The sequence below is a fragment of the Elaeis guineensis genome, chromosome 3, assembly GCF_000442705.2.
Source record: "Elaeis guineensis isolate ETL-2024a chromosome 3, EG11, whole genome shotgun sequence".
Classification (NCBI taxonomy): Eukaryota; Viridiplantae; Streptophyta; class Magnoliopsida; order Arecales; family Arecaceae; genus Elaeis; species Elaeis guineensis.
This window is the reverse complement of record NC_025995.2, coordinates 6,717,209-6,735,900: the sequence shown is the minus strand read 5'-3', so window position 1 is coordinate 6,735,900 and position 18,692 is coordinate 6,717,209. Positions and strand designations below refer to the sequence as shown.

The 18,692-nt window shown below is 34.4% G+C and overlaps 1 protein-coding gene across 1 annotated transcript; it reads right to left on the bottom strand.

Annotated features, from left to right (window-relative positions):
• Positions 1-7,351: 7,351 nt before the first annotated feature.
• LOC105042310 (FCS-Like Zinc finger 8) lies at positions 7,352-10,898 on the bottom strand. The gene is made up of 3 exons (XM_010919462.4): positions 9,772-10,898; positions 8,664-9,578; positions 7,352-7,745 (listed from the first exon to the last, which is right to left on the bottom strand). Exons 2-3 carry the CDS (start codon positions 9,566-9,568, stop codon positions 7,646-7,648), a joined length of 1,005 nt encoding a protein of 334 aa, XP_010917764.1. The 5' UTR covers positions 9,569-9,578; positions 9,772-10,898; the 3' UTR covers positions 7,352-7,645.
• Between the last annotated feature and the right edge of the window lie 7,794 nt (positions 10,899-18,692).

Genomic DNA, 18,692 nt, shown 5'->3' with positions numbered 1-18,692 from the left:
TTATTGGTGCATATCCATCGAGTTATATCATACTGAAATACATACTACAGAAACTTTCATGTATGGCTTTACTCACTGATGGCTACACACATTGTTGAGTTAATAAATATTGGTGATATTATGGGATTATATGATATATTGCTATAGAATTGTTTTAGTTTAATGGAAATAATACATAGTTGTTGTAATTTGACATATTGACAAATATACATCTTGAACAATGCCCATGCGTCGAGTTGGACTGAATAAGCTGGTGATCTTGGCATTTTTTGCAATTCTCTGCACGCCTGCCTTCATACCCATTGTCCTTATAGATCAACACATGCAGGGCATTTTACTATTCTCCTACATAGTTGCTGATTATTTAAATTATCTATTATTTGCAATACCTTAAATTTTGATTATTTCGTATAGGTGATATCATCCTTACTCCTATATCAAATTATTAATTGATAATTATAATTCTATAGTCCATGTAGGTATGATTTTGTGTTTCCTCATGTGATTGTTGTGATTATTTATTCCCAGTTGTACTTCTTAAATTCATAAATATTTACCATATGTAGTGTAAGGGGCTTAATGACGAATTTCATGGATCTTTGAATATTTTATTATGAAATTATCTGAATGGATCGCATAGAATTTATATGGATGGTTTTGGTTGTATTTATATAGATCAATTGACCTTTGAAAGGTTTTTATGGATGCTTTTATGTGCAAGGGCTCATCTTTATAATGCTAGTAGAATGCATAGCAATATGTGTTAGATGGCCATTTAGATGGCAACCTTTGCAACCACCTCTTTCTATGTGAGGTGATAGATGATTAGAGAGGCTTCTTGGAGGAACTACCGTGTAGTTCTTTTTCCATGGCTGCTGATGATACGAGCCTCACACTCAGCTAATAATCATTTCCAGTCCCACAATTTATTTCAAGGGCATGTTTGGTTCATAAGCAAAATTAAATTAGAATGGATTGCAATGAGAATCGAAACGACAATCTATCATGCCTCTAATCTGATATTGCAAATCAAAGATCACAGCAATCATCATATACTCATTGAAAACTCATCCTACAGGCATGCAAGACAATATCAAATACATCATAATGAAAATAATTTAAATAACTAATATCTAAAATTAAATTAATAAATAAATCTAACTAATAAATAGAGTTTAGAAAATCTTACGTCACTTAAATCTCAACTAATAATATTGTAAAATATAGTAATAAATCTAAATCTAAATTATATTAATACTATCAAATTTCACCTCTAGTTTTACTTCCAATGAAGTATTCCATAACTATCTAAATCTTAAAAAAAAAAAAAAGAAAAGATAATGAGCTCGAAAGCCCATTAAATAATAAATACTTTAACTAGATAATTCATATAACAGCAGATACGATAGACAAATATAATTTTTCATTAATCAGCATAAAAGTATAATTAATTTATTTTTCAAAACATAAATCCAATCATTTCAATATCTTTTAAATATTCATAGATATAATCATAAATCCAACACGGAACAAATTATATTTAACTTGATAATCTCTAACCATGATCACACTTATAGCTTATGACTGGGCCAAAAATAAAATCATACTTATACCCCACGGAGTAGGACAGAATATCATATTTATATCCTATAACATAGACCAGAATACCATACATATCCTATGATGTGGGTCAAAATACCACAATATTTATATTCCATAGTGGGCCAAAAATAGAATAATGAGCTTAGTGATAATCAAAGTGCCAATGCATCATTCCGAATTATCAAGATACATAATAAAGTTAGGTTGAGAGTTCAAATCCGAGACATATCAAAAATTTTTTATAGAATAGCATATATTCCATAATTCAATCAAACTATATATATACGGTCTAAGATCAATAAACAATTATAATGATGATCCAAGAAATATTAATTCAAAATTTCATATCAATTTCCATTTAAAACATAATTTCATAATATTTATTAATCCATTAACAATTGATTGGATACCAAAAAATAATATTATGTAAACAAAAATCTAGAAAAGATATATCATTATTTATCTTGCACAAACAATGAGCAGATAAATCTAGCTAATTTTGAAATTTTCATTCAAAATTTAATATTCAAAATCATATTTTTATCAAAATTTAATTATTAATATTTTAAGAATAAAAATTTTAAGTTCCAACATTCTCATAGGGCTAGTTAAGTGGTAACATCCGATATCTCGATCGATTCCATCTAGTTCATCCAATTAATCAATGACAATCAAGATTCACACTAGAATATTAGGTTGCAATTAATGATAAAATTTAGTAGTGCTCGACTTAGCCTGAACAAGGGCCGGCATATTGTTCGACAACTATAGATCAAGATTTTTTCACCATGATCGATCAAAATCATTGACAGAAAATATTTTCTAAAATCCAAAAAATCCTAATAGAGAGAGAAATCATGCTGAGAGAGAGAGTCCAGAGAGAGAAAATAGAGAAATAAAGTAGAAAGAGGGAAGAAAAGAGAGAGAAACTTCTTTCCTTCTTTTTTTTTTTTTCATTGTTTTCCTCCTTTTTTTTTTCCTTGGTTCCTTGACAAAACAAGGAACCTTTGGTCACCCCTCTTTTCAGGTATAGGGGAGAGCTCCAGCCGATAGAGGTCATGGCTAGTGGTGGCAATGGTTGTGACCACAATAGCACAACCAAGGATTCCTCACTCAGCAATTGATAGCAAAGATGACCAAAGAAAAGGCAAAAAAAATCAAAAAAAAATCAAAGAGGAAAAAAAAAAGAGGAATAGAGCACCCATTTTCTCCACTAAATATGGCGATTAGTCGGTCTCCATGGGCTAAGAAGGATAGAGAGGAGGATTAACTAAAAGATTAAGGAATTTTTATGTTACTTCCAATAGTATTTGGCTGGTTGCGATTTTGGTGAGCATAGTTATGGACTTTCGAGAAGAAGAAAAGAAGAAAATTCTATCAATTTAATGAACTTCAGATTCTCTAGTGTAGGATGGTAGAGGGAGGTTCGGGTCCTTAAATAGAACCATGGGGAGGTAGAATCCTCCTCAATATCGGCTTCCCTCCGGTGAAGTCAAGAGGAAGAAGTCCTAGGAGTCTTCTTCCATTATATCTTCTTTTCTTTTTTTGATCTTTTTCTGGTGTTTGGGCTGGTCAAGTGGACCAGACCCACTACTCCACTAGCCCAATTGAGCTAGATCATCATATTATATCTTCCAACATATTCGATGTGTGACCAGAATCATAATTGGAATAAAATTTGAATACTACGAAGAGTAAAAATTGATTTCAGAGGATTAGACCATTTCTATTTCCTCAGAATCGGATTGAATACGGATCAGATACCAGCATATCTATATCCATACTTATTTTATCTAACAAATACAAATATGGATACAGACGTTATTCGGATGCAAAAATTCATATCTATATTTATTTTAAATGGATACGGATATAATTCAGATACTGAAAATATGACTATAATTATAGATATAAGTTGGATAATTAAATTTTATGACTACGGAATTAAAGATGTTACTAAATAGATAATAAATCAATTTAATAATATATTTATATAGTTGTATATTTTTTAAAAAAATTAATAAGTACTATATAAAATTATATATTATCATATATAGATTCGGATATTCGGATACAGATCGGATAGTTGTTTATCTGTATCTATATCTATTCTCCTTTGACAGATATAAATACAAAATTGAATACTAATTAGATCCTTAAATTTCTATCTATATTCAAATTAATTTAGATATAAAAATAAATTCAAAAAAAATATAATCTGTACCATTTTTTCCCTACTTGTTTGTATACTTTTTTCGTTCACAAGTACCTCCCTACATTGTTATACTCGATAGAGATGCTATAGCTATATATGTGGTGTCTCTATAAGGCAACCATGAAGTGGAATTCATCCCCCATCCCTTGCCATGTTGACTACCAACCTGTCAAGTTGGATGCAGTATGTCATGTGTTTAATAGGCTTGTTTGTTACTTGTTCTGAGGACAACAAATGTGATCAATGACACTGGTTTATCCGTTAGATATTTATACAGTGGCATTTAGGCGAGGCGAAGAGCTTTGTACCACTATATGTGATTATAAATTTTATTGTATTATATGACAAAAACCTGAGACTTTTGGGTATGATTGAGGAAGAACTGAAATTTATCACACCCAATATTGGATCTTGGGAGGCACAGTTTGCATGTCCTCATCCCAATATATTGGGTTATCTTCAATAATATTTATAATTATTCGTTTTCCAATATGATGGTCTCCCAGCCTTTTATTTTTTTATGATCCAATGAATAGCTATTAACTTGGAAAAATTTCAAACATTGAGAAAATGATTAAAAATAAAACAATTTCCATCTCCAGTGACACATTTAAAGTTTGGAGTTGACCATTTTCCATAGCCCACTTATGAATTACTCCATACTTCAAATATTCTTGATTTACCCAAAAAAGAAAAAGAGATATGATTTCCTAAATAAAAATAACTAATAGAAATTAGGTAAGAAAAATCAGTAGTTTAAATAATATAATATTTATAAAAATTTAAACATTAAAAAGGATGAAAAATGACTAGGATACAGTGGGGGTAATCTCACCCCTCACTGTAAGGGTGACCATGTCCCAGCGCTTCAAGCTTCAACAAAACAACAGAAGTGATTGGAAGTCACTTTTGGCTCCACCTTTATTTCTACCATCAAAAACATGAAGAATCAAAACTAAACTTTTTGTGCGGTTGTTTCCCACACAAACCAAACAATAAAATTACATTTTTACTAAAAGCCACTTTTCAAAAGTTATTCCAGAAAATGATAGCCTTCCATTCGACCACTTTCCTGCAACCAAGCCACCCTACACCACCTGGTCTTTTGAGCTAATCGAAACATAGTGCATGCTGAATCTTAAGCTAAATTTAACACTTTCAAAAGCATAAATTTTTTTGAAAAATTGTATTTTCTAGCTGTTTGAATGATTGGAAAACTAAATTTAAAAAAAGAAATAAATTTTCCCAAATTGACTAAAATTTTCCTTTTGGAAATAAATTTTCTAAAATTGGCTATAATTTTCCTTGAAAAAATTATGCACATGCACAAGTGAGTCATAAATGAGCAGACTGTCCTTGAAAAAATCTTTTAGAGATTTCAAGTAGTGCCTTCTGTGGTTGTCAAGTGGTTAGTTCACACAATAAAGTTTTAGGTGATAAAACTTCCAAATAATGATTTCTCCTTTATCATTAGGATCTCAGATGGTGTTCTTCCCATCTCCTCTCTTTCTGAATTATCTTCCACAGCAACTTTCGAATAAAACCAAAACTGAAATCTCCTAGATCAATAATCACACAGCCACCTTAACCTATGGGTTTACAAATCATTCCCTGTTTTATAAACAAAAACTGCCAGCCACCACATTTTTGCCCCTTCCACATAGAAGCTCATCTTGTCTATCTAGCAAGTCAACAAGATGTTTAGGAAAGCAAACATATAACAAAATGAGAGGCAGGATAATACTGAATCTAGCCTTCCACCAGATGATAAAATTCTATGCTTCCAACCATACAATCTAGATTCCTTGTTAACTACCGGCTGCCAATCACAAAACTACCAAGTCAAAGAGACAGTTCCATATGCATAACATTCAACACCTTGCAATTGAACAGAACTGTCATGCACTCTGGATTTTATTCATCTTCTCCAGAGGGAACCAGAGCTGGAAAACCAAGCACTTACAGCCTAATTAACCTTCAAGCCTGAAAGGCATTAACAATGTAAAGTAATGAATGTGAGGCATGCAACTGTCATACCACCAGCTCACAAAATAAAAAGGTCTCATCCACAGATTATAAAGAGAGGATACCATCTCTCAACCTGTCTAACTCCTGCAGGACTTACGTGCAGGTTGCTATCAATTAGAGCTCGAATCAGGCAGCCAGAACACACGTCCCTATGCAAGGCCAGTCTGAAATTCTAAAGTTTACATAGCTCAATATTGTATGTAGTGAAGCTTGGGTTGGCCCTTAAACTAATCCAACCAACCTAAGCAGCAACCCTGCTACAAAAGGAGCCTTTCTCTAGTTGAAAGGCTTCTAAGGAAAAGGTCAGTAGTCATATAAGCTCTCTTTCATAGCATCAGGATTTTTACAAAAACAAAAAAAGAAGAAGAAAAAAAACAAAGAGAGGTTAACTGAAGGTGCGTCTGATGTTGGGATCCGGCCCCTTTCTGGGAGGGAAGAGAGGAGGAACAAAAAACTGGCATCTCATGTAGTTGGATGAACCGGAGTATACCATGATATTGGTATACAGCCATTTTAAAAAGCAATCAACTAGGGGTCATAAGATGCCTAAGCTGATTAAATTCATGCTCAGCATAGATAAGATGCCTCATGTACTTAACATATTGGATGATTACCTCATTGATTCTATGATGCAGACAGATATTAAACGGCACATAATCTATTAGATTAGTTTATAACATACATGGTCATCATATTGCCTGAACAAACCACTTGATATCAAGCAGAGAGCATCTTTAGCATCAAATTTATTTTATGTATAGTGCAAAATCTCCTAAACCTATTTAGTATCAAATTTATCAAGTTTTCTGCACCACATTACTCAAACTCAGAGCCATTCATCTAAAAGAAGGGATAAAACATGCCTTCTTCTCTATTACAAGTCTATCAATAATTCCATTTTAAACTCAAAAAAAAAAAAAAGGAGAAAATTGCCCATTATCTTGGTTATGAGACACTTGCATACATTAGCTTTATAATGAGTGCCTAGATAAAGATGTCTCTTACAGATTTAAACATCAGCATGTTATGTCATCTATTCTGTAGCTAAACATATACCGCATGCATAAATTGTACTTGGTCTGTATCATACAAAAGATGCTTAATCTAATGCCTCAATAAACTATCAGATTAGTTGTTTAATTAAATGAAAACTACACTCCATACTATAAGGAGATGTATAGAAAGATGTTCCCTTAATTTGCTTGTTGTAATAAGACAATCCAATGGGACCAAGCCACTGATGATGACATAATGGATTATTTAATACTGTATGCAATAATGCGTGGTATTTCACATATATAATTGGACATACTTAAGATGATTATGGTGTAGTAGTGCATGATTCCCATCCTACTCCATGGATACTGCTAAACTCATTCTACTACCAACACATGGCCAACGGAGGCAGATGATAAGAAAAGGTGATGGTGGTGGGTGCTAACACTATTGCATGGTCAAGGTCAGGGATCACATGACCTTGCCCATTGTAACATATAGAATCCATAATTAAAAATATAAAGCTGGAAGTCATACATTACTTAGCCAAAAACTGTGGGAAACCCAGCAGCAACCAGTGGAACATCTCTATAATAACTCAGCACCAGCCTCAAAAAGAAAAGAAGCTACTAAAGAGAGGAAAAAACACCCACAAAAAAAATATATAACAAGGTAATTTTTCATAGTCTTTAAACCCCATGACCCAAACAAATTTACAATAAGAAACAAGAACACTCATTGCGGCTGCTTAAGGATCTCTTTCAGCCATTAAACAGAAGACAGCGTGCTGGAAAAAGTTACCTTCTAGAGAGAATCTGAGAGGTCCGACGAGCACTTCTCCATCTCTTCATCAAACAGCATCTCCTGGTAACGGCACTCACGGCTGCAGAATGCTTTTTCACCTCTGAAAAAAAAAAAACAAGAGCACACCTGAGTTCTCGTGCCATGTGCCACGATCTCTTCTTACTTAGATTAGGAGAAGGAAATCCTAGTAAACAAAGAGAGGAACCGACTAAAGAAGCAGAGGATTATCAAGCGTCTGCTTCCAAGGTGGTATCCTAACCTTTACTAGAGCGGTAGAATTAAGATATATGTTAACATGGAACCTAAGGGAAATATTTAATTCAGATAAGAAATTATGTTGAGAACACAACAAAGAAGGAATATGACATGGTGAACATAACAAGTTAGCCATGCAATTGCAACATCCATGGATTTAAAGATCAGACAGAAGAACTACAGAATAAAGAGCAGATCACTTTCAAAACAAACCATCTTGAGGCACAAGAAGAGAAAGAAAAAGCTCTGATTAAGGGTTATCAGCAATGCCTTCCCAAAAATTTCAGACCCAATAATGATTAAATGGCATGGGAACGTCAAGAGCAATGACAGGTTTGGAAGTGGGAACTCAAAACACAATTTCCACATAGCCAATAAATAAATAAACTTTGTTCTTGGATACCAAAAGCAAGAAAGACTAAAATCCTGCATTAACCAATAATTGATATGGATATACCTACTAACAGCACATATGGCCGATCGAAAATAAGCTATAGATTCAGAATTATACTGGAGCAAGAGCAATTTTTTCATTATAAGTGAAAGTTAAATCCAGGTTATGATGATCTTATAACCACATAGAAGGCTACCTTATATTCCTTGGAAGGTACCAAGTTGCAAGCACCATAACTAGTTTTCATAGAGCAGATTATGTTAAAATTAGCAAACTAACCTACACTTGAAATTCCTGTACAAGGTACCAAGTTGCAAGCACCATAACTAGTTTTCATAGACCAGAGTATGTTAAAAGTAGCAAACTAACCTATACATGAAAATGTCTTTCCCCTGCCCCAGATTCTTCCTGCAAGCATAGCAGTAGCTCAAGAAATCATCTGAAGTATAGCCCGAATGGTCAGCCAAGGAACTGCCCTCCTTCCTCAAAGCAACGAATCCATCACCACAGCTCTCCACTATGCAATTGTCAAAGATGTGAGTGGTCCTTGGGTTTGGACCACGAGAAATCACACAAGTATAGTCCTCTGAGAGCTCCATCTCACTCGGGGAGAGGCGCACGGTAACAAGGCGAGGAGAAGAAGTTAGCACATCAGCTTCCATGTTGGCCGAGCCCATCGGAGATCTTCGGGCAGGAGAGTATAAAGCCAACTGAGAATTCTTAGTCTTGACACCAAATTCTATTGGTGAGTGAGGAGACTCAATGGAACCAGATGGAGATATGGAGCTGGATCGAACAAGGGGAATCTGAATTTTAAGCTGCGAGCCAAACATCACCATCCTACTCTCTGGCTTGGAGGTCTGAGTATCAACTTTCTCATTGTTGAGAGCATCAACAAGGCCAAGTCCAATGGCTTTTGAGTCTCCACTGTCCCAAGGGTGATGTCTGTCCTCGTCCGCAGTAGTCGTAGCAATGGCATTTTTGATAGGCCTTCTTTGGTTCCTGTCAGTGAAGAAGGGGTTCCCAATGGTAGAGGACGGTTTGGTTTCTAGAATGGAGGTTGGGCTCATGACAGCCTCACCGTCTGAGGCACCCTTTGGAGAAAAGCCTGAAAAGAGCCTTGGAGAGGCGAAGAGAGAGGAAAATGTGGGCCTTCTATTGTTGGCAGTGGGAGATGGCAAGCAAGTGTCATCCGACATGAGGCCTTGGTTGTTGCTAAATGCTCTAGACCTCCTCCTCAGGGTAATGTCTTGCAGCTTTAATCTCAGAAACATAGACAGAGAACTGCAATGGAAAGACAGAAAGATTTAATACTTCATATAAAGAATAATTGGAACAAGATTCTCCTTTTTATTTCTTTCTATAACTTTTTCCAACTCCAAAAGGTTAATGAAAAAACAAATAATAGCAACTCAATTGGCATTAAAACAATAAGAGCTAATGATATTGTCCAGCACTATAAAAACCATGAGCCCACCTAGGCTGGTTGGGGAATCCTCCTCAGTGATTCATCAAAGGTAAGCAACCATATCGCTCTGCAACCAAAAAAATGGTAACCAATATCCAGGATAGCAGAAAAGACCCAAAGGTCTCCTTTTTATTCCTTTTTCTGTTTCCCCCTCTATGGGTTTCTTTTATAAAAACTCCTCAGACCATATGCTACCGAGCTTTAGAACAGAGAAAATTGGATCTTTAAGCTCTTATACCAGAAGAACAGAAGCAAAACGGTAACTGGAAAAAGAAAAACAAAAAAATCTACACCAATCCACCTGCTATTCCAGTCCAGCAAGAAGTTTCTAAACTTCAAATCAAAAGAATATCCAACTGCTACAAACTCTTAAACAAAGCCAGAAATCAAATATAAAATCACCAAGGAACTTGACTATTTCTATCTACCGCACCCAAAAACAAAACTAAACCAAAACCAACCCTTTCCAGAAAACAATAAAGATCACCAAACAAGACAGATTCTTTGGAAACAGTTTGTTAACACCAATATAAACGATCATCTTTCACAACAACCCATGAAAACAAAATTTAAGAGCAAATAAAATCCTTTGCACTTCTCCTTTGTTTCGCTCTGCGGTAACCCTCTCACTCTCTACGATCAACACCGACCCAACAAAACCAACAATCCGACTAAACTAAGTTGGACACTAAAATCTAAAAGAAACACAACAAAACCCAAAACATCAGCACCTAAATCCCGAAAATCCAAACTTTACTTCGAAAGACCTATAAAAATCTCACCTTTCCACTTCCTTCCACCTCTTCGTACATAATTAACGGACCAAAAAACCATAAAAATCGCACCTTTCCACCTCCTCACCCCACTCGACTACTAAAAACTCATCAAGTTCCGTTCCTTCCTCTTCTCATAGTTTATTTCTAACTCCATAAGCGGTATAGTATACGGCCAGCCCTGCCAAGTCTATTACGGGAAGCCCAGGGCCTGAGGAGTTCATCCGTCCTCGAACCAGAGCCAATTTAAAGACGAAACCGGTGTTCGGGGGGTGGGGGGGAGGGAGAGGTGGTTTCGTTTGGTCGTTTCTTCAAAACCGCTACCTCTTCGATACGAGCAGCAGTTTTTTTTCCCACAGAAAAGACCTCTCCCCTGCTTTCCTCTGGGCCCTTCTGGTTATAGTAACCACCCTTTCAGAAAATAATCTCACATCTTCCTCCATTGGCGAGCAAACGTTCACCATGTTAGGTGGGGGACCACCACCGCGTAATGTTTCTTTCACCCCTTCAAACAATTGTTTCGTAGATTATTTGTTGCAAGGGTTGTCATTATTGTATGCATATTTTTCTCTGATGTTCTTCCCTCTTGGCTCTTTATCTTGTTCTCCGTAGGCCTTTTTCTGCTTTCCTTGGGAGGAGATCCGATCACTCGCGGTGTGATTACCTTCATATATGACGAGCCGCTGATTGCGTCGGGGACTCGGGTGGCAGGTGGTGTAGTTAGTGGGAGGTGGGGATAAATCGTTTCGGCAGAGGAGTGAAGGCGAGGTGACGACACGTTAAGATTTATATCCCGCGCAGTACGGGCTCTGCATGCGTTTCTTTTTTTTTTTTTTTTTAGGAAAAGCAGTCATAAACAAACAAAAGTAGAGAACGGCTCGGCTCAGTCATTCATTGGCTAAAGGTGTAGAGTTTTTTTTTTTTTTTTTGGTGAAGCAAGAGTTTGGAACCATTGAGTTTTTCTATTCTTGTAAAAGATAAATCCTTTAAGATCCAAAATTATTGCAATGGCAGGACTCAAAACTCAGTTTACTCATATTTAATCTCTAGTGATTTCACTAACTGAATTTATTGTCACCACTCACCATCAACTTGCATAATCCTTGAAAATCTATTAAATACTATCCATTGATTATTTGGAGAAAAACAATCTTCACAAGCTCTTGCCAAAAGGTCAAAAAAATGGGTGATCACCTTTGTAGAATAAAGAGACTATGAATTATTTTATTATGCATTCTTGATATATTATAAATTAACATGATTTTCTTTAACATTCACTACTATGAAATGATAGATTGATATTATAATTTATTTTTTCTTTAAACTCTTACCTTAATATGACCCACATATAGTAATTTAATATAAATAATAATTCTTGACGAAGTAATTGATGGCAGAGCATCAATATATTAATCGAAAGATGTCAATGAAATAAATCCAAATCAAAGATATAAAAATTATTGAACAAGTTCTACCCAATGAGATATATGAAATTAGATTGATGGATCGATCCATCGAGATGCCTACATCAACTTTTAATATTGAATATAGTCTAGACAATCCTTAAATGATTAATCTATTTGTAAATATAATGATGCAAATTTGATGCAAGATAAATAATATGGAGTCCTTCGTTCCACCCATATGACCTACATTGTTATGCATCGAAAGATCATAATAAAAAAAATCCAATGAACTGCATAAAAGCTATAATAATTCTAGAAAACTAGAGAATTTATAATATCAAGGTCTTAATCTTTTCTTTCTTATTATCAAAAATAATAGTAATAAATAATAATAATAATAGTTCAAATTAAGTAAATTTAATTTTGTGTGACGGTCTTGATGCAGTAAGGTTTGCTGTATATAAGATAATGGAGCATGCAATATATGAGCCTTGTTGCATCATGTCTGTTATGTAAAATATGGATTGCAGTGATTGACCAACTTATCTCTCCAGTTCTAAATGTAAGAGGATCAACTCAAATAACATGGAGCTTTCTATCCAAAAAAAAAAATAAAAAAAATAACATGAAACTCTTTTTTTCATTACGCTAATGAAAACAACACTTAGCCCACTAAACCCAAAGTCGATGGCTCGGCTTGAATATACGGAGCCGGACCCTGTAAGTTCACGGACTTTCCTGCAGATTCGCACGGTCACATTGTTCCTCCTTACTCCTAGCCGGGTCCCACTCAACTCCCAGTTTTACCTCTTTTCCATAACTACCCTTAAAATTTACCGCAATTACAAAAGTTTAGACGGTGGTCCATACGTAAATCACTTGTCTGCCAGTGACATACTCTTCCATTGGGTCCCAGCTTATCCTCCCATCCCTTATCCTCTCGAGGGCAGTTTTTGTCGTTTAGCTCCAATTTACAGTTCTGTCCCTCCTTTCTCAACGTCCCCACACGCGTGCCGGAGAACAGGATTGCCGCGTGTCCAGTAAACGACGGCCTCGAACGCGACATGGGTTTAGGGTTGTATCCTATTTTCCACAATTTGCAACGTATGATAGATCACTTCCTTCAATCCGCGCTTTCTAAACGGGGTAAAATGCGACCTAACCGCGGAGACCACGAGAGATGCAATCCAAATTTCGGAGATGGGCAATCTAAATTTCGGTTGAAATTTTATCGGATACGGATCAAATATCAATATATTTATATTTATATTTATTTTAAATAAATATAAATATAATTTAGATATAAAAAATATAAATATAATTACAAATATAATTTAAATAATTAAATTTTATAATTATAAAATTAAAAATATTATTAAATAGATAATAAATTAAATTAATAATATATTTGTATAATTATATTTTTTTATAAATTAATAAATATTATATAAATTTATATAAGATTGTATATAGATTCGAATATTTAGATATGGATCGAAAAATTATTTATTTATATTTTATTTATTTATTTTTTATAAATATAAATTTAGATATATATATTAATCGAATTCTAAAATTTTTATTTATATCTAAATTGATTCAGATATAAAAATAAATTTAAATATATAATATTTATATCTCTCACTCCTAATTCAAATCGTTGGACATACGGGGCCATGCGTTTAGACCCAGGTCCGGTCCAAGAGGGTCCCATGGCACGGACCCGGTTCAGTCAGACCGGAGAGCAGCGTGAGGATAATGATATTCTAAGACATGCATTCAAAAGTAGGGGACTGTTACCCATCCGTGAGACAGGGCATTAAAAGTGGCGTTGGTTATGTATATTATTATTTTAAGAGAAATAGGATAACTACTGTCAGCGTTTCAAGTTAAAACTTTGTTTAAAAAAATGGTCGGTTTTGCGGGTAGTTACGAGGTAGATTTGGAGAACGATTGAATGCCCGCTCTGATGCAATTATTGCTTGCCTAGAGAAGTCTAGCTCATAGGCATTACTGCATTGGTGAGGGCCATCCATGGCCATGCCTCTGATGGTGGTGGCATGGTGGATATTTTTGCAGATGTAATGATACTTAATAATGGAGCTGAAGAAAAAGGGAGTGGGATTTTTAACTTGGCTTGTGGTGTATTGGTGGTGCAAAAGGTTACCCAAGTTAAATGTGGTTGCACTTCAGCAAGAGGTGGTTTAGGAAAGCTTGGCCTTGATGAGTTAAGCTGCTAACTATCGTACAATGCACACTTTGGCATTGGGCCATGTTTTACTTTAGGTCAACAAAAGTACCCTTCTTATTGAGCAGTTAGTCTTTGAGCAGTGTTATTGTCCTTCTTCTTAGCGGGGTAGAAAATAATGTCCCATGCTATTTAAATTGGATCATTATCTTGTGTTTCTTTGTAGATATATTTCGAGACTAACTAATACTAGTACTCGAATTGTTAATTAAGTTTTCATTATTATAATTTTTTTCAATAAAAATAAAACTTTGCATTAATTTCATGATGTAACAATAAATAAATGTTTAAACATATTCTTGAAACTAATTGATAGCAAAAATAACCACTATAACTTTATTCTATAAAAATATAATATGCTTTATAAGACATGATTTTGGCAAAACCCTCTCACAAAAGTATATTTTCCATTTAAAGGATCATTATAAGAATGCTGCAAAAATCGGTAGAAGTAGTGAGTAAATTAACTTTAGGAATTATAGAAGATCATCTTCATCTGTAGTACAAGCTCATATAGTGATGTAGCATGGATCCAGGAATCCACCAGATCCAATGATCGAAGCTTGTCAAGTCTACATGGAACTAACAAAATCTTTTTGAATTCATTACTTTTTGCACAAATACTTGGACTCCGTAGAAAAGTCTCTTCTAGATCTACCATTGATATTTCATGACACTTGGTCAAATTCTTATATATTCTGGATCAAAAGCGACTAAAAATTTCAATTGTAAATTCCATGATGAATTTATTCCAAATTTAGAGTTTCAGTATGTTACTAGTCCTTTGATTAGATGTATACTACATAAGCATTCGAAACCCAAAATACAAGGGTGTATCTTGAAACCTCCAGGATAGGAGAAACCTATCCATGTATGGATATATACCTTAAATTCGGATTGGCAACCTCTGCAATCGGCCAAAGTCCCCAACGGTTAACAACGCAAGGGAAGAGACCCTTTTCACAGTCTATCCTCAAAATATAAGAGACACCATAATACAATAAGCTATAAGAGTTTGTATCATATAGGTCATTACTAATGATTAAAAATGAGTTATGGTAATATTTACATCTAGTATATGATCATCCTTTTATAGCATAACTTTTCAATCATTGACTTGTCAGGGAATTGTTGTACAAGAAATTGTGGGAGGGAGGGGACTTTAGTTTGATATGCAAACCTACTTGAATCACTGAAAATTATCTTAATTGTCTTTCAACATTATAATATAAAGTTTAAGAGCTTGTCCTACTTTTCGTCTACCCATGTTTCAAATGCCATAACTCATCACCAATTAATCTAAATTAATTTTATCTTTTTCAATAAAAAAGGTTAGCTAACTTGACTCCTTTTGACATATTGTTGGCTCCTCTTCTCAGATTGAGATGGTACGAAAGAGGTTGATGGCTAAGCTTGGATAAGTATGCCAGCATACTATTCAGTTTCCAACTAGAAAGGAGTAAATGATAGTGAGCCCTTACTTTCTTGACCTTTAAAGGCTTTTGCTACTGGGTACCATCTTTTGGGGATAGGAGCAGTAGCTAGGAGCTACAATTTATGAACTAGGAAATATGAACTAAAGGATAAAAAATAACTACAAGATAAATGATACAGTGGGGATCATTTTTAGAGTTTCAATTTAATATTTATATAATTCTTCATTGACTGTCAGGCAGCTTGTCCATTCTCAATGTTGATATTTGTTTGGTTCGGTGGCTGTCACTTGATCCACTTTCTTCTGCTAGTTACTGTAGTTGGTTCCAACCATATCTCCACTTTCCACATATCAATCTTTTGTTAATTATTTCCGCCTCTTATATCCTGCTTTCGAGACCTCATCCATTATTAGGCTGATATTTTAGCATAAGGCATGATCAGCTTTTTAAATCAATATATTCTCTCATATAGGTTGTCTTCATAATTGTCTTGTACTGATAACCTTTCTAGAGATCAGCCTATATCTTAAGTGACCACTTAGCTTGGTTCAACTAACTCTCTTTAGACGTAGCTTAGCCTATCTTATATGGCATCTCATGGTAGCTAGTCCATTCAACCTAGTAGCATTTGATTCCTAAATTTGGCCTTGTGCTATCATTCTAGCCGATCTTCATTATGTACATGATCTCATCGAACACTTAACTCTAGTTAGTGGTTTCTGTACTCATTTTGTTAAATCAGCCCTAATCGAACACTTAACTCTAGTTAGTGGTTTCTGTACTCATTTTGTTAAATCAGCCCTAATCCTTTAGCTTGCTTTTCATTATCAAGCAAGAGTCTCTCATTATTATCCGATTTCTAAAATCTCGATATGGCCATCATCCAACTTTCTTTAGGCTACCATTATGGGTTAAGATGTACATAACCATTCAAGCCCAAGAACCCAAGCTAACATGAGTTACATTATGATGCTGCTTGTAGTTGTAATTTGGTTATGGCAATTTTAACAGGTCATATAAATCTACTATCTTTCTACTCCTCCAGGGCCAACGAATGAAAGTTCTTCATATTAACTCAAAGCCAAAATACTATTTCATCCAAGAGAAAAGCCAGAATTAATGCTATTTTAAAGGCCGTAAGCAACTCATGGCCTGAGCAATTACACCGAGGGTGGGTCTCCCTCTTAATTTATCACACACACACACATAGAGTGCTATAAATATGGTCTGAATGGCATAGTATTTTGTTCTTTGATTATAGATTGGGCTAATAATAAGGTTGCTCCTCAATCATCCAATGCTAAACTGTAGAAAATCACCACTAAATTCGTCCTAAGGAAAAAAATTAAAATAATTAGACATAGGATTATTTACAAGAAAAAAAGAATAAATATAAATAATATAAATGATGCTGGTCTTATTCTGAGGAGGAGATTTGGTGGAAGGGGTTGTGGCTATGAGACAGTATTCAGATAAGTGAATGCAAGATAGAGAGCTAAACTTATCACCCATCATCACTTGGAGTATTTTTTTTTTTTTTTTGTCATTTCTAAAGTGTAGGCCTACATCTTAAAAAGTGGAAGGGGTTGTGAACTTTGGTTGGTTTAGGAGGCTCAACATGACCATTACAACATACAAATTAAAATATTAGAGCAATAAACTAAGCATGACAACATCCTCGTTAGAAAGAGAAAGCAAAGGTAGTCTTTGCTAAGGGTCACAAGATTGAAAAAATATCACCATAGGAAGAGCAGATGGATAGGTCCCACTTGTCTTTGGCCGCAACTTATGTTAGTTGGGTCTTAAACCAAATACTGACCCCATTTATTAATAATTTGGTTTGGTTAATTAGGCAGAGTTAAGTTGGATCAGATCTACCCCAAGGGATTTCATTTTATAAAATTTATATGCTACTATAAAGAATGGCAATTTATAATCTGATCTATCAATCTAACTCACAAATAATCCACTTTGAGCAGGTTTGGATTTGATATAAATGAGTTTAAATCATAAATGGGTCAACACTTCTAGATTTGTTTATTAAATGGGTTGGATTCAAGTTTTGACTTTTGAACTATTTAATTTACTTTGATCTATCTAATAATTAGATCGAATTATAACCTGATTCATTTAACTTGTTTAAAATCTACTTAACCTATTTCTAATCGGTTTAACTTGATCCACTTAATCTATTTAACCCATTTAATCTGACTTAACTTATTTAGAGTCGAGTCAAATTATCTATTTAATAAATAGGTCAGATTTAGATTTGAATTTTTGATCTATTTAATGAATAGATTAGATTTGGATTGACAAATTTTTGATCTGATCCGCATTTGATCTGATCTATATCTAACTCCACCCGATTTGATTGCTACCCTTAGCTACAATATTGAACCTATATTCACACACATGCACATATATATATATGCATAAAGAGAGAGAGAGAGAGAGAGAGAGAGAGAACTGGATTTTGCTATACTTGAATAAATACCTACTCAGATCCTATCAGATCTATATTAAATAATATTAGAACCAAGGAAGAGAAAGATAGAAAGTTTGAAAATAAAGATGGCTTCAAGATGTGTAGTACTGCCATTTTTCTTAAGATTTTATTCGTCTCCACCGATCAAGTATGCAACAGAAATATGCGATAAGCTTTTAGGATAAAATGAAATACAATATTTGATTATGTTTTGCACTAATAGGTCAAACGACGAGCCTTTCACCAGTGTCTACAGAAGCATGTTGATTTGAGAAAGTTGGAGTCGGGATTGTTGTTGTGTTGGAAAACCAATAGACTATTTATAGAGAAATCCATGCCTACTAAGATGGCTGTTTCTTTTGAACTCACGATATTTTGAAAAAGATGCCAACTAACTGGCTACCAAAATAATTGATTAGTTAGGATACAAAACAAAACATTAAAGTTTTTATTATTTTAAAAATATCTAACAATCTCCCATAATTTTCAGAATAAGTTAATTTTATCAAATCAACAATAATTCTGGTATCTTATGCATAAATGAAGATGTCTTGCAATTTGAATCTTCGATTAGTGAGGATA